Source organism: Equus quagga, unplaced genomic scaffold (assembly GCF_021613505.1).
Source record: "Equus quagga isolate Etosha38 unplaced genomic scaffold, UCLA_HA_Equagga_1.0 146_RagTag, whole genome shotgun sequence".
In the NCBI taxonomy this organism is placed as follows: Eukaryota; Metazoa; Chordata; class Mammalia; order Perissodactyla; family Equidae; genus Equus; species Equus quagga.
Window position 1 is genome coordinate 8289641 of NW_025796728.1, and position 27106 is coordinate 8316746.

Genomic DNA, 27106 nt, shown 5'->3' on the forward strand with positions numbered 1-27106 from the left:
GAAAAAAAGATATCCATTTCATTCTAGATCACTGCAGGTTTCATTTCTGTCTTGAGGGTTTTTGGTTTGTTACATCAACGAAATGGCCTATTACTCTTGAACTCTAGGTAATGTTTGTAGAGCTCCAAATTTAAATAATTTAATGAAAAAATACTACAAATTACCAGGTTTTTTTTTTAAAGGATATAAATTTAAAAATAAAATTGAGAATAAAGTGCCCTAAATCGCAATTTATTTGGAAATATTTACACTTTTCTTTTTTTGGAGGAAGATTAGCCCTGAGCTAACATCTGCCACCAATCCTCCTCTTTTTGTTGAGGAAGGCTGGCCCTGAGCTAACATCCGTGCCCATCTTCCTCTACTTTATATGTGAGACACCTGCCACAGCATGGCTTGCCAAGCGGTGCCATGTCCGCACCTGGTACCTGAACTAGCGAACCCCAGGCAGCCTAAACGGAACGTATGAACTTAACCGCTGCGCCACCGGGCTGGCCCCGGAAATATTTACACTTTTAAAGGCAATTTAATGAGAACAATGATTCTAATACTAAATCCCTCTTAATTTAACGGCATAGCCCCAAACTGCTTACCTCCTTTTTGGTTAACAGCATTCCCTTCCTTTGAAGAACTGATTTGCCTCCACTGTTTCTGGTAAGACTGCAAAAGTCCCATGCTCCTATGTTTTCAAGGAAAAACCACTGGATACACTATCTCCTTTAGGAGGAAGAGAGCAGAGTGGGAAGGCAGTATCTCCATTCCTATCACTTTGCCAAGAGCGTGGTAGTCTCTGTGTCTTTCTTTGTGGGCAATATAGGCAGAGAAGTCGTCCTTTTACTGAAAAATACTAGGATTTTTCCCTCCCTTCATATTATGCTTATTGTTATAAAATCATGTAAGCCTTTTTCGTATCAAGTCATTCTTCTTAGTCAATCACTTCTACTTATCCAGTCTAAAAGACCTATGTTATTTATTAATTTTTAAATTTTGATATTAAAAAGAATCTTTACCTTTTCGAGATATATAATGAAAACTTTACTAAGTGATATAAAATAATAGAAGATGCAGGGTTGGTCATAGTGGAGGATTGTGAGGCCTGGGTGGTGATAACACAGAGGTTCATTATACCATCCTATTTTAATGTATGTTCAAAACTCACCATAATAAAATACATTTAAAAAATAATTTTGTTGACAAATCACCTGGTTCAGACTGATAACTCTCAAGGATCTCAGTTGGCCACTTCTTTGAGGAGTCTCTCCATTCAATCAGCCTTGAGGAATGAGATGACCTTTCCCTTCCTAAAGCACAGAATTATTTTACAAACAGCACCATATATCCCCATGTGCTAAAGCAAAGAGCATTAGGAATCAACAATGTGTATGTCCCTATAACCCGACACCATTAAATATTTAGGAAATCAATATTCCTAATACTCTTTTTATTTATGGGGCTACCATACACTTTTCCCCTGGTGGGGAAACTCATTTACTAATTCAATATTTATTCAACTATCTTTTATACAACTGATTTCCATTATGCCCCTTTTATCATAATCTCTAAGTGGACAAGTATTTCTTTAACTTGCTTGTACAGTGTTTTGCTTTGTACAAGTTGTTACAATTGCCACAGAAAATATCTGCCAGTTAACTCTAAAAACCTAGAAGGGAATACATTCCTCTATGTCATCCTGTGTTGATTTATGACTTCAGATATGTTGTATATTGTGAGTCATTTTAGGGTTATAAATAACTTATCCACTAGGCTGTAAATTTCACTAAACAAAAAAGTACAGAAACAAGCAAACAGCTGAAAGACCCACTATAATTTTTCTTTTTTCTTCCCATTTCACCTTAGGGCACATTTTTCCCCCCAATTTCATATTAGACCACAAAATTACACCATTCCTATTATTTGTAAAGAGCTTAGATCAAAAGAAGTGTTCAAATTCATCTGATTCTAACAGTAAGGCAATGAAGCACAATGGAAAGCTAAATTCTAACTGTAAATGCTTTTTTGCAACATAATATTTTCAAATCTGCTTAAGCCAGAGAGATTTTTATTACACAATTTGATTTTTACATCAATAAAATCTTAGATATAACAATACAGATGAAAAAACAACAATTTAATTTGTATTGAAATAAATAATTAGATATACAAAGCACATACAGTGAAAAGGGGTCACAATAAATTACAAGTGGAGACATTATTTTGCTCAATCACCAAAGAAAGCCCTTGACACTTCCAATTTCACACCATCAAATTTATCATTCTTGCTGATTTAAGCAGAACACAAAACAAATATGGATCCCAGGGCTTACTTTCACAGGTACCAGCATAGATAATTTACTATAGTGATCCAATTTGGAAATCAGTAGGGAGCAGTAAATCGCTGCATAAAAGAAAGAGTGAATGAGGTCCTTTTTCCTTAGTGTCAGCAGGCTATGATTATTATGTTTATTAGATTTTCTTGAAAGGACTGAGTATTTTGTCAAATATTCAGGAGAAATATATTTCCCCTCTGAGCCCTACATTAGCATTTATGTACTTTGGTCTTGAATACAGGGGAATGATAAATTTTTCAACTTATTTTATAAATTTATACAGTCTGGATAGTATTGGCTGGTAACCCCAACTTGTACAATATTGAATATTAAAAATGGATTCAAGAGAAATTACTAAGAAATGCTGACCTACTGTATACACAAATTTTTTAGTTCAATATTACCCATTGTATACAGCACCAGAAGTAATGCATTTATAAATCAAGCAGTGTTGACTCTTTCTAATCTTTGCGACCCTTTTACATTTGTTCCAACATATATACTTCACAGATGTTACCTGCTCAAGATTTTGCCCATTTGGTCTTAACTTATACAAATATATATCTAAGCAAAAATTCATGTCAAAAGCACTTGTTCTATTTTAAAGTTACAAAAGAAAATGGTCAAAGTTTGGAATTAATCAGTGATGAACCAAGAAAAAAAGGTAAGTTTAAAAGTACTGAGCTTATCAAAAAAGTAGCTTCAGAGGGCTATGATGGAAAAAGTGAAATGATTCTTGAGCCTGCCTTTCTCCGGGAATATGAGCTAATTTTTAGATTCTAGCGAAGACATCCATCAATAATTTCTTCCTATCATTTTCTAAGAAAAAGAATCTGTTTTAGATTTTAAAAATACCGTACTTTCTCTCTTATCAAGTCAACTCAAATTCAATGCAGGTCAGTTTTCCTATTTGCACTGCAAAAAAGACTACTCTAGGGTTAATCCCTCACACAGGAACAATGTGTTCCCTCTAAGAGCCACCTGAATACCACCTTAGAAAATAAACATGTCCTAGAACAATGATTACCAAACTTTTAGCAGCTTCTTTCTTATCCTTAATGCCAGATCCAGTAAGAACTTTCCACCTAGAACATTTTAAGAGGACTGCTCATTAAAACAAACTGTGGAAATAACTCCTGGATTTATAAACGGATACCTTTGGTATACCATCTGTTGAGCTATACCATCATACAGCTCTCTAAAATTCTCCTAATCCTAGACAAAGTCCAATGAGGTGTTATGAGAAACTAGTTGTCTTTGCATTGAATTGGATTTACAACTTGAATTGGATTTACAAATCTAGGTACCATTCCTGATATGATACCCAAAGATTTCAATCTGCTTTTATTCTACTGTGAAAAGCCTAAATTTTAAGAGGCTGAACTGGCTCTATACCTTGTGTACCTACAAAATGACCATGAAAAAACTTTAAGTACCATTTTTCTACACAGTTGAACATGAAAAAGAAAGAATAATTTTATAATTGATGTATTTAGGTGATTTAGGCACTTAAATGAAATGAAAAAAAACCAGATTACGATCTGAATAATGCCACTCTCAACTGTGGCCAAAACTGTTTGCGTAGAAAGCAGATATTAACAGGGTACTTCTTCCAGCTTTTGAACATTTCAGTATTTAAAAAATCTACTCATAGTAAATGCTTACTAAATATCTGTTGAATATTGAATAATTACATATTAAAAAGGGTCATGGAATTCAGATCCTTAGTTTTATGGCTGACTCAGTACTTTTAGTGGCATTTAACCTTCCAACATGGTATGTGAAACAAGTGGGGGGCTACTTGAGGAAAGAGTGCCACCTACTGCTCTTAAACATAACTGTCTATGGTTACTCTCCCCCTTGAGGTTTTCATTTCACAGAATAAGTATCAAAGTAGTCTAAATGTGGTGATAGCTTTGAGGCTAGCAGATCCTAAGGGGATCTGAGCAGGAGTGGAGGGGGAGAGGCTTCAGAGTAACTATATTAATCACATAAATTCCTTAGCATTAGATAAGGAATTCCTCAATATTAATTTCATTCCCTCTGATATCAAACTTTCCAAAAACCTAAGTCTCAGTTCCTTTTGTCTTATTACATATACATTCATTTTCCTTTCCAGGATGAATAATATTCATGCCCTAAACTTAAAAACCTAATTTGATTTTTAGGAAGAAAGGAAGTTTTCCAATACCTTTACAATTCTTAGTTATACAACAGACCTCATAAATCTTTCCTAACTTCTAGTTTTAATATTAGCTTGCTTTGATTTTCCCTGTAAGGGAGGTTCCTAAATATCTAAATTTAAATTTTAAAAAAGTTAGCTTTCTTTCTTGCTTACTTCTAGGAACATCTACCTTGATGAGTTTTATTCCAAGAAAATTTAAATACGAATTGCTATTTAAGAAATTTCTCTTTGAACTGATGTTAATGGAGTTCAAATTCATGATATATTCATGATATATAAAAGGTATATAAAAAAAGGAATATAGAATCCTTGTTAGAATTAAGTAGGTTTTGTATGAGGTTTCCACCTGTCAAAGAGGGTTTAATATCTAAAAGTGCTGGAGTGAGAAGAACGGCAGCACTATACCACTTCCTAAAGAATTATACGTTCTGGTTGTTAAATGAACTTTTTTTAAACCAGTAAGTAAAAATTAGTTCAGCTCTGCAACTATAATTTCTCCTGCTGCATTCATTCTATATACTGCTGTTGTATTTCCTTAATTGCAATTTGATACGTGTACATGTTACACTATAATTTCAGATGCCAAATCAGCTGGTTATACAAATTCATATCGCAGAATTTCTCACTACAAGTTCATGCAAACAAAACATCTAGTAATGCTCAAATTTTAAAATTTACTTTTTCATGAGCTTAGAAGTATTTTCTTTATAAATCAAGCCTTCCTCTAAAGAACAGTCAGACATGAGCATATCAGAAACATAACCCTGCTATGTGATAAAAAGCCTTGACTTTTAAAGCACAGGGTGTTCTAAATTATAATAATTAAATTAAAATTCTTCTTTGTTAAAACCAATATGAATTATTTCCTTTAGGAAAATCTTTCTGACCAACAGAAATTTTCAAAATAAAGAGGAAAAACTTAAAACAAAAGCATACTTGTAAGTCAGTAAAAGACAATCATGGTAAAAACAGAACACCCCAAAAAATTAATAAATGGAAAAACTGGTGAAATCTGAATAAGTCTGTACTTTAGTTGACAGGATTGTTTCAGGGTTAATTTCTCAATTTTCATGAATGTTGTGTATTTATGTAGGATGTTAACATAAGGGGAAGTTTAGTAAAAGGTATACAGGACCTCTCTGTACTATTCTTGCAATTTTTCTATAAATCTAAAATTATCTCAAGATTAAAAACAATTGTAGAAAACAAAAGAAACTAGTAACTTAAAAATAAATGCCTTCAGCTGCCAAAATGTGACATAATTCAAGACTTAATTTTTTAAAACATTAGAAATCAATAATACACTGTTACTTAACATTATAGTCACTTTATTGCTCTAGAAAATTTAGTTCTTAAAACCATCAGATTACATATATAGAGATAATGAGGCTAGCCCCACACATACACAGACACACACACAAAATCAACTGAATATCATGAGGCTGCTTCTCTAACTTAGTAGATAAATATTACAAAAATACAAAAGTAGCTGATTACAGTTGAGCTATCAAGTAGATATCACATTTCTAGAGATTGCTAAGTTGAACAAAAAGAAAACTGACGTTACTGAAAAGTTACTAATAAATGTATTAGAGAAACTCCAAATTACATGCAGACACAAGAATATTGGTTACAAAAAGCATTATTACATTATTTTGGACTAAAATTTTTGCAATGTTTTAAACATTTCCAATCATGCAACAGTAATAAATATCAGACTGAATTTTATAAAGGAGTTAACGGAAGCTCAATGAACAAGATTTAACATATTATACAACTCAAATCAGTTGCATAATATATCCAATTCCCCTAAATTTATCTATGAAATTGAAATGTACACTTATTCCCCCATAACTCCACCTCTGGCCCTATTCCCAATCAATTACCTTACCTATAAACGTTTTAATTTAACATTTTAAAGCAGATTTAATGGGTAAGTATGTAATCTACAGGATAATCTTCATTATTATTTCAGAATAGACACCAAGTATGCTCAATCTGCAGTTACATTCCTTTCAAAAGGCATCTGAACTGCTGCAATTGTCTAGAAAAAGTGAAGCCTAAGAAACCGAGAAAACTGGCAGTCAAGAATCTGGTCTAGGTAGTTCTATAAACTGTAATAATACTAATAAAACCCATGTGTCCACATTTATAAAAGAAGGATTTCCTATTTGAGAAATGTTACCCACTGGGTCTCTGAAAGGAAAGCTGTATGACTACCGCTTTCTGACATAAAACAGTTAGGTGACCCCAAACACTTACTCAACTGGCTAACTTAAAGCTGAGGCTTTTAAAAAAATATTCAAAGCCACAGAAGTAATTAGGGAAATAAAATTTTGGAAGGTAATAGCGTAAGATACATGCAGAATTCCTCTTATAATCGTACATCCAAAATAAATCTGTCCTAACAAAGCAACAAAAGATCAAATAACAATAAAATACAGTGGAAAATGCCTCTGTTAAAATCATCAACCAAAATTACTGAATGGCAAAAGAATACTGCCTCAAAACATACTGAATTCACATATGTTAATATCACCATAATGAGCTCATGCCAGATATAAATTCAGGTTACCAATTAGGTTGAAACAAATTTTAGAGCTATTTTTACAAGAGAAATAAATGTACTTCATGATAAAGGCACAGTATCATCTAAAAAAAAAAAATCTGATAGATTTATCACCAGACACAAACTTCCTTAATCCTTAACAACACAGCACAGTAAAATTTTCTTGGAAACTTTTTAAAAGGCTTGATTTAACATGCCAGGAAGATGATTATTTTTCCACTGAGATGCATTTATGTAGATTATGTAAATTGGATTGAGGTCAGTTTTACACCTGGAATTAACAAACCCTAGCGGAAGTACCAGCTGCTAATAATGCTTATTTATATTATACATAACTTAGCTGGATGTTAAACTACGCAACTGTTGGTGCCAGTCTGCTTATAAAGGCAATGCTCTGGAGACAAAGTCTTCTCACAAACAGTGGGCAAGCAGGTTTCATTATTATATGTTCAACAATAATCCTCAGTTCATTAAACAAGGTCCTGTAAGATAAAACAGTTTTCTTTCAGAAACACAAGGCAAAAGCAACATAATGCAAAACAAATGGTGATGATGGAATGTTCTACAGCCATTAAAGAATTTGAAGTAGTAAAAAGAAATAACCAGAATGCACAGGAATATACAAAATTCTCAAAATCAACACCTGTGTCTTTGAGGGGGCTGGCAGGGGAGGGGTCCATTTAACAAAAGCATTTAATAAATGGCTTTCTCTGAGGGCTAGATTAGGGATGATTTCTATGTTCTTTATTGTAGAGTTACATCATTTTCACATTTAATTTAGGCAAATTCAACTAGTTCTAAAAAAGAGCAATAAAGTGAAAATTATATAATATGGGCAATCCCACCTACTATTTCCTTAAATGAACATATTTCCTCTTAGGGCTTTCCTCATCTGTAAAATAGAACTATGTACTTTAAGGAGTTGTAGTGAAGTTTAAACAAGACAACATAAAATATACTCAATAAATTTACTTCCCAGTTGGATCACTCCATGATTTAACTGGCTCTTGTTTGCCTTCAGACTAAAGCCCAACTCCTTAACATCCAATGCTCTCCAGAATCTGGTCTCTGTTGAATTTTCTGCTTCATTTCTTGCCACTCTCTGCCATGACTGCTATGTTCCAGTTATGTTGCATGTTTGTGCCTAAAACAGGTTGTAGACTGACTTTGCCTTAACTGTGCTCATTTCCTACAAAGTACTCTATATTACATACTATACACATCACACATATATTGCACAGGCTAGCAGACACAAAATCATGTACACTGTACTGTAATTTATAAATGATTTGAAGGAACATCAAGGGTAATTTTATTCACAATTTTCACCTTATATGCTGAGTCATCCTGCATAAAGACAAAACTCCTGTTCTACATTTCCGTATCCTCTGTATTATTTTTATGGTTAGGAAAAGTAATAAGCTACCGTTTTAAAAAAGAATGTAATAAACTCTCACACAAAGATAGGAAGGAAATTTAGAAAGATGCACATTTATCAAAAAACCTGACCTTCTTCTTGTAACTCCTATCTTTCTGACAGCCCCGTTGCTCACAATTCTCCAGGCCAGAAACCTGGAGGTCTTCTTTATCTCACTCTTCTTCCCCAAGCCCTAAGTTCCCACCCTCCTGAATAGTTTTCAGATTTATCCCCTTTTTCCTAAAACACTGAATTAGTTCAAGCTCTGGACTACTCTAATAGTCTCCACACCGTCTACCTTTGCGTTCTCTAGGTGAGCTTGCAGTCCGTCTTCTGGAATGATATTTCTAAATCACATCTCATCACATTCTCAACCCCTCCACACTGAACTTCAATTAAGTTCCAGACCCTATCATAATCTGGTCCCTGTCTACCTTTCTGGGCACAGATCTTTATTACTTCCCTATATACTTTTTCAGCTCAAGCAACATCTAACTGTTGGTATGTCAGGCACTTTCAGGCACCCATGTGCCAGAACTCAAACTTCAAGAGATCTGGCTTTTATTACGACCTCCTCAGTCTCATCTGTCTCCCTCTGTTCCCTGGGCCTCCACAGCACCTTCATCACCATATTGACTTACACGGCTGTCTAATTCACTCAGCTCTAAGTCCCTAGAAAACAGGTATTTCAATCCTATATAACTTGTTAGCACCAACAAACAATCACTGTCCTCTAAATAAATGAGTCTAATGAATAAAGCTAGAAGGCATCTTGAAAATACTCTATTCAAACATCTGTAGGTTACAGATGAGACCTAACGCCACATGGCTATTTCTCTTATTCCTAACTCTATCACTGGCATAATCCAGACCAAGTCACAGAGCTCCTTTGGAGCAACGCTGACATTTGAACTTTCACTGATGATGAAAATGTCTATCAGTGCTGTCCACTACAGTGGCCATCAGCCACACAAAGCTTTTGAGCACCTGAAATGTGGTTAGCGTGACTCAAGGATTTAGTATTACATTTTATGAATTTTAATTAATTGAAATTTAAATGGTCAAATGTGGCTAGTGGCTGCCATATTGGACAGCACAGCTCTGGACAATCTACACTAGACATCTACAAAAGACTGATACCACTAACTTGAGAATAAATATCATGATAGGCAAAAATGGTACAAAGTGTTGATACAGAGTGTCTCAAACCCTTAACAAAAAAAGTCTAGTGTAGAAAGTGTAGTTTTATAAACTGTTGGTATTTATAAGTGCAAATATTTTCCATTACCTTTACACTTTTTTTAATTTAAAGATTGGCACCTGAGCTAACATCTGTTGCCAATCTTTTTTGTTTGTTTCTTTCTTCTCCCCAAAGCCCCCCAGTACATAGTTGTATATTCTAGTTGTAAGTCCTTCTAGTTCTGCTATGTGGGACGCCACCACACCATGGCCTGATGAGTGGTGCTGGGTCCATGCCCAGGATCTGAACTGGGAAAACCCTGGGCCACCAAAGTGGAGCACGAACACTCAACCACTCGGCCACAGGGCCAGCCCTTTTTCCACTGTTCTGATTAAAATGTGTGCTTATGGGAAAACTCTGAAGATGCTCAATGACACATATTTGTGTTATCTTGATCCACTGCTATCCTCTTTTTTATTCCAGTGAACACGTCTAAATTTCTGTATGTGTTGATCTGATTTAAGGGTATATGGGAAAATGGGAGTGGAGAAGAAAAAGCATATTAAAAAAACAAAGAAAAACAAATCTGCTGATGAAAAATGGATGTCAGGGCAGGGGACCAGAAGATAATGTCTGAAATGAATACAAGGACAAGAAAGAAAAAGGGCAAAAACTGACAGAATCGAGTAAAACTCAAGGTCTACTTGCAACCAGAGATTCAAAAGACATTTCCTAGAGAGCATAAAAACCCCTCAAAGGAGAAGAATCAGAATCATAGAAAAAAGAAAATAAACTATTTATTAAGACCTTATTAAATCTAAGCACTTTTAAAACATTACTTCATTCGACCCACATAAGGAGGTTTTCTCCCTACCAATGAAGAAATTAAAATTTAAATAACTTGCCTAAAGTCACACACCTGGCAAATGATGGGTCGGCATTCAAATTCACTTCTTTTTACTTTGCTTGTGAAGATAAGACAGAGATCATGCTAATACACTCACTGGCTTTATGGGTGAATTTCACTACATAATAAATTTATTTTCAACTTGAAAACAAAAACTATGTTAACATTAGTATCTGAGTAACATATTTAAGAAGCTATCAAAAACAGCTATTCGATTTGGTTTTACTCTAACTTTTGAGATCAGCATGCATAATTTACAGTTTAATTTAAGCCTCCATTCATGAACATTAAAGTAATTCACTAAAATATTTCTCTGCTTCCTCATTTTTCCATTCCTAACTGTTCTGTCCAGGCTATCAGAAGAATATTATGATCACGTCAAAACCATTATTCTCATACATCTAAAAGATAAATTCTAAACTTCTTACTCTGAAACTCAAGAGGTTTTATGATATGGCTCGAATATACCTTTTTTTTTCTTTTTTTTTAAAGATTTTATTTTTTCCTTTTTTCTCCCCAAAGCCCCCCAGTACATAGTTGTATATTCTTCGTTGTGGGTCCTTCTAGTTGTGGCATGTGGGATGCCGCCTCAGCGTGGTTTGATGAGCAGTGCCATGTCCGCGCCCAGGATTCGAACCAACGAAACACTGGGCCGCCTGCAGCGGAGCGCGCGAACTTAACCACTCAGCCACGGGGCCAGCCCCACGAATATACCTTTTTAATCTTAGCTCCAATCACTCACCATTCAGAATCTCCATTATAGTCAAACAGGTCTACTCAATGCTCCTTAAACATGGCTTATACCTTCTAGCCTCTGAACTCGTGCTCCTACTGTCTTCATATCTAAAATGCTTTTACCTATTTTATCTATTCAAAGGCTTTAATTCTTCCAGAACAAATTAAAATCTCTATTTTGGGAAACTTTCCTGGGCTCTTCTATCTTCTGGCTCAGAAGACAGAAGATGACAGATGCTGTCTCCCTCCTGTGGACTACAGTACTCATATGATAAAGCAAACATATGACAGTTCTCATATACTGACTTGTTAATACTGTATCCTGAACTACTGTTTCCTTATTTTATCATCTGAAATATGTTTTTGTTTCTTCAACTAGGAAAGCTCCTTGAGAGTGGGACTTATGTCTTACACATCTTTAAATTCCTTAAGCTTTAGTACTATCAGAGAGGTAGTCAAGATAACTCCAGTCTCAGTTTCTGAAAAGACATACAATCACCTCCTCACCAATCCTAGAAGCCCTGGAACTTAAATTTATGAAAACATTGCTTGCTTCTAACTTCTAATACAAAAGCTAAGTAACTCTTAAAAGTTACAAACACTATATTTCACAATACCTTTAACAAATAAAACAGATTTAAATTAATCACCAGCTTACCGACAATATGGATTTCTTCGAGAGGAATATCGAAGAGTTAGAAATCTATAGTATATAAAAGGCTGGAGCAAACTTCCTTGACCACTGAAATAAACAAATAAAAGGAGAGTAAATATACATTATCAATTCACATGTGTACTCACAAAACTTAAAGGCAAGTTTATTGGAGAATGTGTCCTCATTCACCAAAGAGTCATAGTAATATCTATGACATCTAAATCAAATTTATTCTTAAAAAGGAAATAAAAGAATGTATATGATTGGTAAAGAATAAAATGTATTGGTTAAATTTTTACAAACATGTATTCATGTATGTATTACTTTTTAAATTTTTAAAAGCTACTAAATGAGTCAGGAAATGTTATATAAATGCTTCCATAATTACCACTAATAATTGATAATCAAGTTTTAAAACTTTATAACATATTAAAATGAAAAGTGGTTCATTTTATACAAACTAATAAAATCACACAGGCTAACAAGTAAATTTACACAGCCTATTCTAATTATTTCTCTTGGTTAAAAAAACACCATTACAGGGGCCGGCCCCGTGGCTGAGTGGTTAAATTTGCACACTCCACTGCGGCAGCCCAGAGTTACGCTGGTTTGGATCCTGGGCGCAAACATGGCACCGCTCATCAGGCCATGCTGAGGTGGTGGCCCACATGCCACAACTAGAAGGACCCACAACTAAGAATATACAACTATGTACCTGGGGTCTTTGGGGAGAAAAAGGAAAAAAAAAAATCTAAAAAAAACAAAACAAAAAAAACACCATTACAATACCCCAAGAGTCATATATATATCTATGAAATCCTAAGTCTGGAATTCTTTGCTAGGAAGAACTATGTGGATTAATATATTTACTGAAATAACTACAAATGAAATGTGACAACAATCTAACATGGATAGTTAAGTAGCAGAACTAAGTAAATTATATTATGCTTATCTGATGGACTTAGTATGCAACTACTTAAAATCTTGATTATGAAAACTATAAAGCAACTTTGAAGAAAGTAGGATAAAAACTACATATAGTATTACAACTATATTTTAAAACTTTTTTAAAGGAAATACATTAAGATGCTAAATGTGGTTTGTTTTTTGGGTTAATTTTTTAGCCTTTTCTTCTAAATTGTGTGATACTACTTTCATCATAAAAATAATTTACATGATTACAAACTTATCACTAAAATAAATGTTACATCCATTTTTCCCAATAAATCACATGACAAATCTTTAAATCTTTAAATTGAAAAATACACATACTACAGAAAATATAGAAAGAAAAGAATATTCAATGAGAAACAAATCTTCCACCAAGCTAGCTCCTTCCTCAAAGTTATAGCACAGTCTCTAATATATCCTTCCAGAAATTTATACACACAGTGTATAAATGACTAACACTAATACAGTGCTCACTTTATAATTACTGAATCTGTTGAACAACTGTAGGAGGGAAGTGGTCTCATCATTCCCATTTTAAGGATGAAGGAACTGAGGCAGAAAGGAATACGTACATGCCCTTAAACTTATACATACATACCTCAACATATAAATGGGGAATACCCTACATGGTCCCTTACATGGTCCCTTTTTTTTTTTTTACAAACTTTTAAACTTACTATATCTTGGAGATCATCCTCTATCACAACACATAAATTTAGCTCATTCTTTTTACAATTTCAAGTATTCCACCTTATACATGTACTATTACGTAACAAGTTCTCTACTAATGAATAAAGCTACAAGGATCATCCTTTAATCTGTCTTTGCACACGTGTGTGTGCATGCATATGTAACATAAACTCAGACTTCATGTTCATTTTTAAATACAGAGCTTTAAGCATTATTGCTAAAAATATAACTTAATAAAGACTTCTAACATTAGACTGTGCTTCTACCATGAAGGGTAGCATTTAAGGAATAATGAACTAAAATTATTTTTAATTTTATAGTTTGTGTTATATTCAAGAGACATACTTAAAGCATTAATAGCTTTTCCTATTAGGGATCGAATAAAACTTCCTAACTTTATTTTAATTTTTTAGAATAACAAAGTGATTTCTCTATTTAAATATTTCTGGTAAATTCTCCTTTCCTTTACAATAATCTTAAAAATTAGGGGCTGGCCTCATGGCTGAGTGGTTAAGTTCACGTGCTTCGCTGCGGTGGCCCAGGGTTTCGCTGGTTCAGATCCTGGGCATGGACATGGCACCACTCATCAGGCCACGCTGAGGCGGCGTCCCACATGCCACTAGAAGGACCTACAACTAGAATATACAACTATGTACTGGGGAACTTTGGGGAGAAGGAAAAACGAAAAAAAAAAAAATTAAAAAATTAAAATCAGTTTGCACAGTCAGTGTTTAAATAAAAGATTAAGTAGCACAACTGAGTTAATGTAGTCAAAACTTGGTGCTCCAACCAAAAATTCACTCCAGTTCCAAAAATGAGGCTTTTGTTTTAAGTGTGCATGGCATCTCAGCATTCCATTATAAATCTTAGGTTGATTTAAGAGGAAAATTAATTATTTTGCTTATTAAACAGAATCTGGAGGTTTCAAATGCAGACATCAATGATCTCTACACAAAGAACTAGTTTTGGTATCTTCATTTTTTTTTTAATTTTTTTTTTTTTTTGATGAAGATTAGCCCTGAGCTAACATCTGCTGCCAATCCTCCTCTTTGCTGGGGAAGACCGGCCCTGAGTTAACATCTGTGCCCGTCTTCCTCTACTTTATATGTGGGACGCCTACCATAGCATGGCTTGACAAGTGGAGCGTAGGCCCACACCCAGGAACTGAACCGGCAAACCCCGGGCCGCTGAAGCAGAACCTGCAAACTTAACCTCTGCACCACCGGGCTGACCCCTGCTATCTACATTTTAATTTTCACCCAGTTACATGAAACAAATCACAGAACCTGGCACGACCCAAGAAAACAGAAAAGTGAATAAGAGGGCAAAAAGTTGCCTTTACTAATTAAATGTTTAAGTGTCTGATCACTATCACAAAAGAGGGACATTAACTTTTAGGGTGAAAGTTTTAGAGTGAATAACGGACAAATAAGGCAGTATCAAATCCTATGTTCAATGTTCATGGAACGTTGGAAGGATTTCAGGGAATTACTTATTTCAACTACCACTAGTTTTTTAAATGTGGAAAATCAAGGCTCAGAAGGCTAAGTTAATGGTCAAATCAACTAGAATCCAGGTCTGCTAACACCCAGTAAGTCTTCCCATTGTATCATTCCAGAACTTTTATATTACCTAGTTTGCAACCCCACAACTTAAGTGACATCTGGTGATCCTGGAGTTTTCAGAGGAAAACATTACTTAAAAGAATGGAACAGATGTATTTATGAGGAAATCTATAAAACTCTGTTACTAGCTTGAAGAGAGACGGAAGGAAAGGAGTAACTGTTAGGTATATACATTAAAAAAAAAGGTTCATAGCCAAATGATACTTTAGCTTTTTTCTTGTTTCTTTTTTTTTTCTTGAGGAAGATTAGCCCTGAGCTAACTGCTGCCAATCTCCCTCTTTTTGCTGAGGAGGACTGGCCCTGCAGTAACATCCAGACCCATCTTCCTCTACTTTATATGTGGGATGCCTACCACAGCATGGCTTGCCAAGCGGTGCCATGTCCACACCTGGGATCCGAACCAGCGAATCCAGGGCCGCCGAAGCGGAACGTGTGCACTTAACTGCTGCACCTCCGGGTCGGCCCTGATATTTTAGCTTTTATCTCTAATGTCCTATTACTTGTAAAACTAAAAATTAAAAAAGCAATAATCGGGATTGAAATGTAGTTTTAAAACCTAAATGCAGACTATTGATGGAGAGGTCAATACTTTGCTATTCTAATGTTCTAATTTTTAAAAGGAAGGCTTTCTTTATTCATACATTACTCCGATGCAAACAAATACAGAGGTGATAGTAGGCAGCTATAAATACCAGACCTAATTTTTCTCTAGTGTAAGAAAAATCATCTCAATAATGGCAGAATGGTCTAAAATAGACCTCCTAAGATTCTTTCAAAGGTAGTAATTCTGAAATTAATTTTCAGAATGTTAAGTGATAATTCACAAGGAACAATAAGTAAGACAAGTTCCTAGGTTTAATATAATCTCAGATTTTCTACTATAAAGTGAAAAGATGATTGCTAAGATCCATCTAGCTAAGTGTATCAGTATCTACTTCAACAGATTTAAGGAGGATAAAATTTGAGCTAATATGTTTACTATGTTCACGAAAGTCATCTGCCTCCCAAAACAAATATATTTTCGTTCTTACCTAAAAAGCATAAAAACTGTAGCAGGCATCAAGAATATTTCGTTACAAGCAATGAATTTCAAAATATTCTGTTGATTAGCACTTAATTTATCCAAGACAGATCTCAGCAGAGGTAAACTATTTGAACCCTTTGCCTAAAACATAAGAGAACAAACATTAGAAATAACAAAGCATTTTTGATCACTCAGTTATTTTCTTTCTTTAGATAAACAGCATATCCAACAGGCAATACAACCAAAAGACAATTATTTGGAAATGGTGACATAAAAGTTTACAAAAGTCAGTGTATTTTCCTGCTTTATTGCATTTTGTTAGTTGAAGAGTTAAAAGTCATTTTCATGCTTTTTCTTAAGAAAGATTAGATCATTTCACAAAAAATCGTCATTTCTCTCCAACCACGATAAAATCTGACTACCCAGTAATACAGCTAAAGTATCTGTGACTCCTTAGCTAACGAAAGGTAGAAATTATGGAATCCAATTACTACTGTGAAAAAAAGGGCAACACAAGGCAAAAATAATGGATATTTTAATTCAAATTTCAGTGCATGTGGAGCCAATCTGCCCGGCACACTGAAGCCAGGCTTAATGTTTCAACCTGGGAATAAGAAAAAATTTTAGGAATTTAGCAGATTGAACATCAGTGTAAAACAAACTCAGTACACTCTACTTACTTGTTATGTTAGAAGTAAACATTGACAGAATAAGACATCTCTGACAACCTATCAAATCTAAAAGATAGGACTTTTTAAAAAAATAAAGAGATCTATTTCAAACTTCAGAAATTCCTCTGGCAACTGAGGAGTAATCTGAAACACAATCCTTTATCTATAAAATGTACTATTTTGTGAAACTTAAACAATAAAAAATTCCAAACTTAAACCTTGCAAATCACTAAATAATTTAGAACAAGTTTGGAAGGAATAGAGGAACTTTTTGTGACAAATGCCCAATGTCTTAGAACTCAAATTCATGTCAACTATCTGTAATCCAGGAGTTAAAAAAAGCATAGTTTTACTTACATCAAGGACCTTTTTTGTATACGTGGCAGCATGAAGCAAAGAGAACAACAAGACTGGGAAAATGCTCACTGAAGGAAACAATTAAGGAAAACATTTAAAATTCATCAAACACTTTGCAAAACAGGCTATGTATTACGTCCAACTACATAAATCTGAAATGGCATCTGCTAAAATGAGTTCAGCAATGGCTTTTGTTTTACTGACATACTTGATAACCAAATGAAGTTTTTAAAAAAATCTGTAAGGAAGAACATTACTTCATTTTCTAAAGCTCACAGTTCTGAGATGAAGAAAATAGTGAAAAAAGTTTATTTCTATTGGATAAAATATTGTAAACGTTTGCTAAATTAAATTGAAATCTAGGCCACCTCAAAGTGTTCAATACAGCTTTTAACCCCACAACAGTCACTCTGGCCAGAATAACTTAGCCTTCAAATACAAGGATAGTCTTTTGTGCACTGCTTTCACTATCTCAACTCCTTAGGAAAGAGTCTGGGGTAATGGTTTAAAGAGCAGTTCCCAAATTCTACTCAACTAAAGATCTTATTATTTCTTTCCTACAAGGACCGCATTATTTTGAGGTACTGCACCTATTAAGCTTTTACAGTTAATGTGTTCTCAACTTGTACAAATAAAAAAAGAGAGTGTATATTTGGGTTTGTGTCTACTCAACTGAGAGTCTCATCAGACTAATTACAGACATAAGCAAAGAATCCTTATATTAGAGTGCAACTGTCTGGCTCTACGTCATGAATAAATATACAATTTTCATTCAGCTTTTTGAAAAACAGAAATTGTTCAAAAGATCCTATTCACTCCAATTTCTGCCAGGTTGATAAGAACAGTAACAAAAAATTTGTCAAGTATTTCCATAAAATGATATGAACCGTCAGTCAATCACAAATGGCAAAAATAGTTGTCCTAAAAATATTAAGAGGTTCTAATAAGCAAATTTTTATATTTTATATTTTTCTACACTAACTGAAAGCCTGGTGTGACAGGAAATGATGACTGCTGTGACACAATACGAGTATCACATTCATTATAACCATAACTCAATTAGGACCCAAAAGTTCCGAATTTCCACCTGGCAAGCAAGACACTGACCTTATACCTAAGTGTTAGAAGACTCCTCTTTTACATTTTTTTTTTTTTTTTAAAGATTTTATTTTTTCCTTTTTCTCCCCAAAGCCCCCCAGTACATAGTTGTATATTTCTCGTTGTGGGTTCTTCTAGTTGTGGTATGTGGGATGCCGCCTCAGCGTGGTCTGACGAGCAGTGCCATGTCCGCGCCCAGGATTCGAACCAACGAAACACTGGGACGCCTGCAGCGGAGCGCGCGAACTTAACCACTCGGCCACAGGGCCAGCCCCGTCTCTTTTACATTTTTTAATGAATCATAGATCCCTTTGAAACTGATGAAAGCTACAACCCTCTCCTAAGGCCACTGTAAACTCTGTTGCTTCTTAAATAATTCAATCTAAACTGTGACATACATCCTAACTTGAAGCCTAATTCAATAAAGAGGCAACGTCAGGTAGTGAAAACAGAACCTCGAATTGAGAGTCAAGATACATGGGTTCCAGTCACGGCTCTGACACTAACTTCATTTCCATAGGCCAAGTTTCATATTCTGTCAAATGAATATGTAGCAATCAAAGCGAGAGATTTCTAACGTATCTTTTACCTCTAACATTCTATAACTCCCAAATCCTTGATAAGAGATTCATAGTCTTAGCTTTCAATGTCATTTTTAGACCACTTAGAAAATATAAGGGGTGAAAAGTCTACAATTTAAACCCTGTCATTGTTAGAGCAAGGACAATATATCACCTTTGTAAGAACAAAGATCAGAATCTAACTTTGTAATACGACTTTGGGCTCACCTTTATTTATTAACATAATACTCAACTACTTTAGATTACTGTTTCTTACCTATTATCAGTTTCTGTTACTCCCACTGTTCACTACTCCTCCCCACCACTCTAAGAATTTAAGGAACATGAAATCTTAATCTTTGACTCCCCAGAGAGGGGCTATGAAATAACCAATTGCATAGAAAGGGCAGAGAGGTTGTCTTCACTGGTCATGAGTCTCATTTGGCACTATCTCAGGATTCACTCAACAAAACTTACTGACCACCTGCTCTGTGACACACAATGTCCCAGAGGTCAGTATTGGTGCATTCAATTTGCTCCATATTAATTATCTGGAAAACAGTTTCTACTTCTCTCTCCAAAGAAATTTTAAGCTACTAAAGGGCAGAACAAAGAACCTTTAAATAACTTCTCATTATATCTTAGAAAGGCAAGAATTTTAATTATTAGTGATTGTAAAGGACCTCAATAAATGTGATAGACAAAAGCAGATCAATCCAAGGGTTGGCCCTATGCCGAGTGGTTAAGTTCGCGTGCTCTGGTTCGGCAGCCCAGGGTTTCGCTGGTTCGAATCCTAGGCTCAGACATGGTACCGCTCATCAGGCCATACTGAGGCGGTGTCCTACATGCCACAGCTAGAAGGACCTACAACTAAAAATACACAACTATGTACTGGGGGGCTCTGGGGAGAAAAAGGAAAAATAAAATCTTTTAAAAAAAAAGCAGATCAATCCAATGATGTGCCAAACAAATGTGACTGTCATTTAGTTGTAGTACAACAATCATTTGTGAGTTTTACCTAAAAATGAACAAATACAGGGGCCAGCCCGGTGGCACAGCAGTTAAATTCGCATGTTCTGCTTCAGTGGCCCAGGGTTCACCGGTTCAGATCCTGGCTGCAGACATGGCACCTCTTGGCAAGCCATGCTGTGGTAGGCGTCCCACATATAAAGTAGAGGAAGATGGGCACGGATGTTAGCTCAGGGCTAATCTTCCTCAAAAAAAAAAAAAGCTAGAAAAAAAAGAAATGAATACAAATACAAATTATGGTGGGACATTACAGACCCAAGCATGCACTGAAATCAGACAGACCTTGTCAGCTTAACTAACTTGCCAATGTGATGTCAGGCAAGTTATTTTAAATTCTTTGAGCGTTAGTATCCTTATCAATAATGATGCTCATGATTTTTTTCAGATTGTTGCAAGGATTAAACATCAAGTTTGTATATACTGGCAAAATGAATACTCAAAAAATTTCAGTTTCCTCCTCTTCCCTTTTCCTTAAAACTTACAAAAAACTATTTAAAATTTGATACTCCACAAACATACAAAATATTATCTAAATATGTAATAGTCTTGGAGACCTATTTTATTGTGCTTTCCATTATGTATAGTTGTATCATAAATATTCAAGAACTCTTAAGAGTTCTTGAGTTCTCTTCCCTCATCCCTCCCCTTCCTTTTTAGAATACCTATTATCATCCCACGACACACACTTGAAATTGGTAAACATACAAATTCCAAATGGGTTATTTAATTCTTATTAGCTCCAGAGATTATCCATGTGTCCTCATTTTCTACTCTAACCACAGCAAATACTAATTTCTTTTTCTTTTATTAATTATCTCATTGTCTGCTTAAATAAGTTATTTCTTGATGAATTTCCATTTGTTCCTAGCTCCCTAGGAGTTAAAAGTAAAAGCTAAGCATTACTCTTTTGATAAAGCAAGACATCTGGACATTTTCCCAAAGATGATGTGAATTAAACGAAAGAAAAATTTAAATGTTAAAATAAGTCCTCCATAGGCTTGTGCTATGAATCTCAATTTTAAAATATCCATTGCTAATAGAGAAGCTTACAAGAGACAAGAACAAAGATCCAAAGTTTAAAATTCACACACCAGCTCTTCAAAATTTAGATTTCACATTTTACAGTCAGAAATTCTTACAATAAATCTATCTTCATTTAAATGAAGTGCAAACAAATGAACCAACCCAGGCTTCATGGAATACCCTCATTGCTGAGTCCTTCCTATAGCGAAAAAAAAAATCAGAAGAACTCTCCTACACTCTCAGTAGATAATTTCACGGTATAAAAGGATACTTGTAACAGGGTAGGAATTGACAAAGATGAGTGAATACAACAGGTAGTGGCAGCTGTCCTCCAACAAAGCCTGGGCCAGGAATGCTCTGCTCAACTGGAAGTGCGGTAATCTTTGGTGCAGCCTCAGAGCACTGGTAAGAGCATTTGCCAGCAAAGCACGTTGGTAAAAGCTTGCTGCTTCATGCAACCTGCAAATTACCAGAGGAGAGGTTATCATGAGACATAAACAACTACCATGTCTCTTCCTCCTTTGTGAATTGCATCATAATTGCACAACACCTAAATCTATTACTCGTCAATAGAAAAAAATTACTTGAATCTAGGTAACTTCTTAGAAGCCTCACTTCATATATATTCCCAACTGAATTTTATAAAGCAGTCATTCTTCCTGTTAGGTTAAAAAGTCATAAATGCAAAAGTTTTACATGAACTCATCTCATCCCCACATACCCATTTTCTCTCAGATTTTCAATGTGATACCAGTTTTCACAAAGCATAAGATATAAAATATTCCTCCAGTTGGTAATATTACTAGGTTACTGGTGCCATAAGGACGAGACTCGTGTTTTATTGTCCCTGAATCCTTTACAGTTTAACAAGTCTTGCACCCAGAAGGTATTCCATAAAAACTGACTGAACAAGTGAATATCAAAGGCAGAAATACGTATAATACATACCCAAGAAGAGGCAGAACAAACAAAGCAGAGCAGTAAACTGTGAACAAGCGAGAAAACCACATTGCTGTGTCCAGTTTATTGGTCATCATGAATTGCTGAATTTAAAAAGAAAAATATTGTAGTAAACCAAACCTGCAAATTATGTTTTTAAGGATGATGTAGTTTTAAGGATTATGTAGTTTTAGTCCTATTCAAAATGTTTTAACAACTCTGTAGCAACTTTTTTTTTAAAATCATTAAGTGAAAACTCTCAAGGCGATTGTTTCATGTATATGCTCAGTAACAAGACCAAAACAGAAAGTACTTAAATAGGATAGTAGTTGACACTTTAAAAAGTAAAAAGACTAATTAAGAAAGAAAAATTTGGATAGAAATTTAACTACAATTGTCTATATTCCTTCAACACCTGTAATACTAGCTTCATCTATTTTAAAAGAACATTAAATAAGAACTAATTGCTCTCAAGAGAACCATAAAGCCTATTCTTAGAAAAATCTCATATTCAAAGAGGTAGATCTCAGATCTGAGTAAAAAGGCATCACAAAAAGCCAATTTGGATTAAATAAACCTTACAAAGGAAAAATGTAAAATCATGGTAATAATAGGCACTCATTATTGAACTCGTCAGTCTATGGAAGACTTGCTTATGCACACACAAGGGCCTGGTATACTGTAGATGCTCAAAATATGGCTATCATGTGTTAAATGGCACCTGCCTCTCTGATTTTATGACTTTCTTCACCTCCTTGAAGCTCTCCCAGACATCTTACCCTGGTTTCAGTGGCTCTAGACTAAACTTCCATATACCACTTTCTTCTCCATTTTTTTTCATTCTGTGTTTTCCTTTCCTGCATTTTACCAATAGATGTGTCCATTACCACTAACACAATAACTTAAAATCTGTTTTCTCATTCAAAATGTATCTTGTATTAAAATTCTAAGTGGCTTTTACATTTTTGATAGAATCTATATGAATAATTTTTACATCAAAACCCAATACAAACATAAGTGGGTACATAAAGCAAACGAAAGTTTCACAAAACAATACTTATCTTCAATATGCGTGATGGATTTTGGTATTTCGTACTCTAATGTTTTAGAAATACTTAACATTTCCACTAAATTAATTTCAAAATTCATTAACAGGTCTTTTAACCTAGAGTCTAAAACACTACTCTAAGCAATCTAATAATTATCTTTTGAAAGGCAGAAAAAACTTTTGGGAAAAAAATGCAAGTATATTTTAAAATTCAAGGATGTTTTATTGCATGTGTTTTTAAGAATATGCAGGTGATTTTAGAAATATGTCTCTGGTTTACTCTATCCAAACCTACTATACTGTAACTCCTCTACATTTCAATGATCACCAGGAAAGTGGAAGGGTGAATCTAGCTTACTGTGCTCAGTTTCTCTACAAATATTCAGTCTCTAAACCATAGTCTGAAATTCAACTTTAGAACATTTTCTTTAAAACCTATTCGTTTAGGGTGTTCATTTTGTGATACATCATTGAGCTATGCATTTCATTTTGTATACTTTTGCAGATGTGTATTTTATTATACAATAAAAAAGTCTTAAAAAGTGTATTGGTTTATATTTTAAGAGTGACTATAAATTGTGTTATAAATAGTTCAGGCAAAAAATACCAATGAATCTTTCGGTGAAAAACTACGGAAGTGAAAAACTATTCACAGTCTCCAAGTATCTTACTATAGAACACTTTTTAATTACAAAGGAAAAAAGGTATCTTTACAATGGAGAATCTGGTGGACATCACCTTAACCAAATAATCAAACTTACTATCTCCAATGATGGTATAAATCAACATAAAATGTTCCTGATATTATACAATGCACTGAGAAGGACAGAATATCACTTATGTAATATTCCTGCCAAAATGTTTAGCCTGAATGTGGTTAACGGGGAAAAGAAACAAATCAGACAACTCCAATTTGAGGAGCATTCTGCAAAACAACAGGTCTGGACTCTGGAAAGACAAAAATGGGAGGAGGAGGGCAAGAAAACTTCTAGACTAAGAGACTAAAGGCCAGAAAATGTAGTGCATGCTTTTCAATTAATTCTGGATAAGGAGGAAGCAGCTTTTAAGGGCAACTGGAGAAATCTGAATATGGATTGTCTATTAGGTAATAACGCATATCAATGTTAAATTTCCCAAATTTAACTGCAAAAATTCCTGCGATGACCGCACCGTGATCATGTAGAAGAATAATGAATGAAGTATTTATGGGTTAAAGATCACGATGTATGCAACTACCTCTCGAATGCTTCAACAAAATAAAGAAAAAAGAAAAAATGTGTATATAAATACAGATGTTGTAAAATGTTTAAAAAGAAAAAAGTGACTTACTCAATTCACATACTCATAGTGTTTAAAATTAAAGGCAATAACGCTTCAGGCACAAATAACCAGTAAGCAGAAGATCCGCATCTCAAGAACAAAAAATTTACAAAACCGTAACAATATTTCTCTTTGTAAAGAGGGACAAAAATGAATAAAGGAAAAAAGAAGATCGCTCTCCTCGTTCTGCGTAATTCCTACATAATAGCATAAAATGGGCAGAAACGTCTTCTACCAGCACGCGTGAGCGGAATGAGGCGTGTGTCACAGCACAACCTCAGGTGGCATCTTCAATCTTGAAACCTACGACAATCAGAGACCGAGGCGTGGAAAAAGGCAAGGCGGCCCAATTTCCATAGTATACAGGTTAGGGCCACCTGCTCCAGACCTGCCTGTTGTCGGTTCCGAAACAGAAACTTGTAGTTCCCTCTAGATCTTCGCTCACAATCTCCCCTCTCCAACCCACTCCCAACCCCGACCCGAATCACTAATCCCAGTCCCGAAAGCCTCTTCTGGAACGCCTCGGACCCGGCTCCCAACACTTCCTCCTCCTTTCTAACTCTAGCAAAGCAAGCCAGAGACGACCCTGACTGCTCACTTACCACCGCGCCCGCCCCTTGGGGGCCGTTAGGGGCCGTATCCGCCATAGGGGACTCACACACGCGTCTGGGACGCTGCAACTGGGAAAGAGAAAGAAAGAAGGGATGTCAGCACCGGGGCCACGACTCCAGTAACCGGCCTCCCTGCCCCGTGCCACAAGCCCACCGCGCCCTGCGGCAACTCCGAGCCTCCACAGGGGGCAAAGGTCTCGCCCGCTTCAGTGCAGCGGACTGCCCCGAGGACACCTGCTGTGACCAAGAAATACCTGTCCAGCACGGTCAATAGCAAAGCTGGGTTTCTAGAAAAAGCGGAGCGTAGGCGGAGCTTCGGGACAAGGCCCAACAGTGCCGATCAAAAGCCGCCGGCCCCCGGTTATTGCCGAACCTGGAAGTGCTCCTTTCACTTCCGTGGGGAAGAGGCGGTGACAAAGAGCAGAAACCGGACGCTCTTCCCTGAGGCATGACGGGAAGTGTAGTTTGTCTTGTTTGGCTTCACCTGTATTATTCGCCAATCGGCTCTGTAAGCTAAGAGGCGAGGCTGGCGAAGCAATTTTTCTGATCTCTGGCGCACAGGTGGTCTTCCCAGTCCGTGTCCAAACCGCGAAATCTCTCTACTACCTAGTATAGAAGCGTCAGAAATGTCTTCTTTTCTGTTTTCTTCTAGGGGCTGAGGAAGCCCTGTGTTTCTACGCCTAAAATTAATTATTTCAACAAGCACGTAATGAGGCCTGTTATGTAATAGGTCCCCTGCTTGGCAGAGAGGATAAAAAGATGACTATGACACAGATTGCAGGAGAGAGACACAAGCAAACAGAAATCACAGCACAGTGCTTGTGTAATATGGACAGAGGCCGTGTTAATCACAGGGAGCTCATAGGAGGGGACCTGAATCAGAACGGGTCTGGGAAGGTTTTCTGGAAAAGGTAATGCTGGCCCTCAGTTTTCAAGGACAAGGAGAACTTGGCTGAATGGGGAAGGGGATTCTAGATAACAGAAAATGGATGAATCAACAGAACACAGTCAGGGGATTGGTTCAGTATGACTAGAATGAAGGTGACAGGGGAGGTTGTGAAAGATTGGGGCTAGAGAAGCAGGCAGGTGTGCTAAGGAGAGGATCTGAACTTGACCCTGAAATCCAGGGAACCATTGTACCATTTTAAACAAATATGATATCGTGATATTTAGAAAGATCTCTCTGGCAACAGGATAGAGGATGATCAGAGGGGCAAACTAAAAGCTAGGAGATTAATTGGCAGCCCGTTACATACATATAGAAGTGATGAGATTCTGAAGGGAGGCAATGTGGGGGAAGAGAAGAGGAAAGATAACTTGGTGAGGCCATCCAAGATTTGGTGACTGACTAGGTATAGGTGTGCTGGAGAGGGGAGGTCATCAGCTGAGACCTAGAGAAGAGCTGTAGAGAAAGAAGAGTTAGAAGAGTAGTGGATTGAGAATAAGATCTGAGGGAGTTGAGGAGAGGAAGCCAACAAGAGGTATACAGGACAGCTGAAACTATGAACCTGTAATAATCTAACTTTCTTAGATGTGTAGATTTCTTCCAACATCCATGGACAGTCCAGGTACTAGTCAGCTGTAGCTGACAAGTCAAATGGTGCCCTCTTGAAGCCATGTAAACTGTTTTTCTAAGGTCACTGCCCAAGATCAGGGCCTCAGGATCTCCAGCCTGGATTACTTATCGCCCTAGCTGAGGTAAAATGCCTCATCCTCTGCGCTCCTCACATATCGTTTACTCCGTATTTTTATAGCACTTATCACTTCTTATCATTATTTGTGCACCTACCAGGAGTGCATGCGTATATGTGTGTGTGTGTGTGTGTGTGTGTGTGTCTAAGCTTTGGCTGCCATAACAAAATACCTTAGGCTGAGTGGCTTACACAGGAGAAATTTATTTTTCACAGTTCTAGAGTCTGGGAAGTCAAAGATAAAGGTGCTGGAAGGTAGGTTTCATTCTGAGGCCTCTTCTCTTGATTGGTATGTGGTTGCCATTTCCCCAGTGGGTGCATATGTGGGAAGAGGGAAGGGAAAGAGAGCTCTCTGTTCCTTTTTCAATAGGGCCGCCCAGTCCTACCAGGCTCCGTGCTTTGTTACCTCCTAAAGACCCTATCTCCAAATATAGTCACATCAGGGGTCAGCGCTTCACTATATGAATTTTGGAGGGACACAATTCAGTCCATAGCAC

The 27106-nt window shown here is 36.0% G+C and overlaps 1 protein-coding gene across 2 annotated transcripts; it reads right to left on the reverse strand.

The window, feature by feature from the left end:
* Positions 1 to 2110: 2110 nt before the first annotated feature.
* On the reverse strand, positions 2111 to 25292 carry LOC124232950 (transmembrane protein 33). 2 transcript variants are annotated; one of them, XM_046649911.1, is made up of 8 exons: positions 25173 to 25292; positions 24910 to 24981; positions 21949 to 22043; positions 21272 to 21459; positions 17291 to 17358; positions 16270 to 16403; positions 11976 to 12059; positions 2111 to 7560 (listed from the first exon to the last, which is right to left on the reverse strand). In XM_046649911.1, exons 2-8 carry the CDS (start codon positions 24952 to 24954, stop codon positions 7431 to 7433), a joined length of 744 nt encoding a protein of 247 aa, XP_046505867.1. In that variant the 5' UTR covers positions 24955 to 24981; positions 25173 to 25292; the 3' UTR covers positions 2111 to 7430. The 2 variants fall into 2 exon arrangements, with proteins under 2 accessions (XP_046505867.1, XP_046505868.1); XM_046649912.1 differs by lacking the exon at positions 25173 to 25292 and adding an exon at positions 25073 to 25152.
* Between the last annotated feature and the right edge of the window lie 1814 nt (positions 25293 to 27106).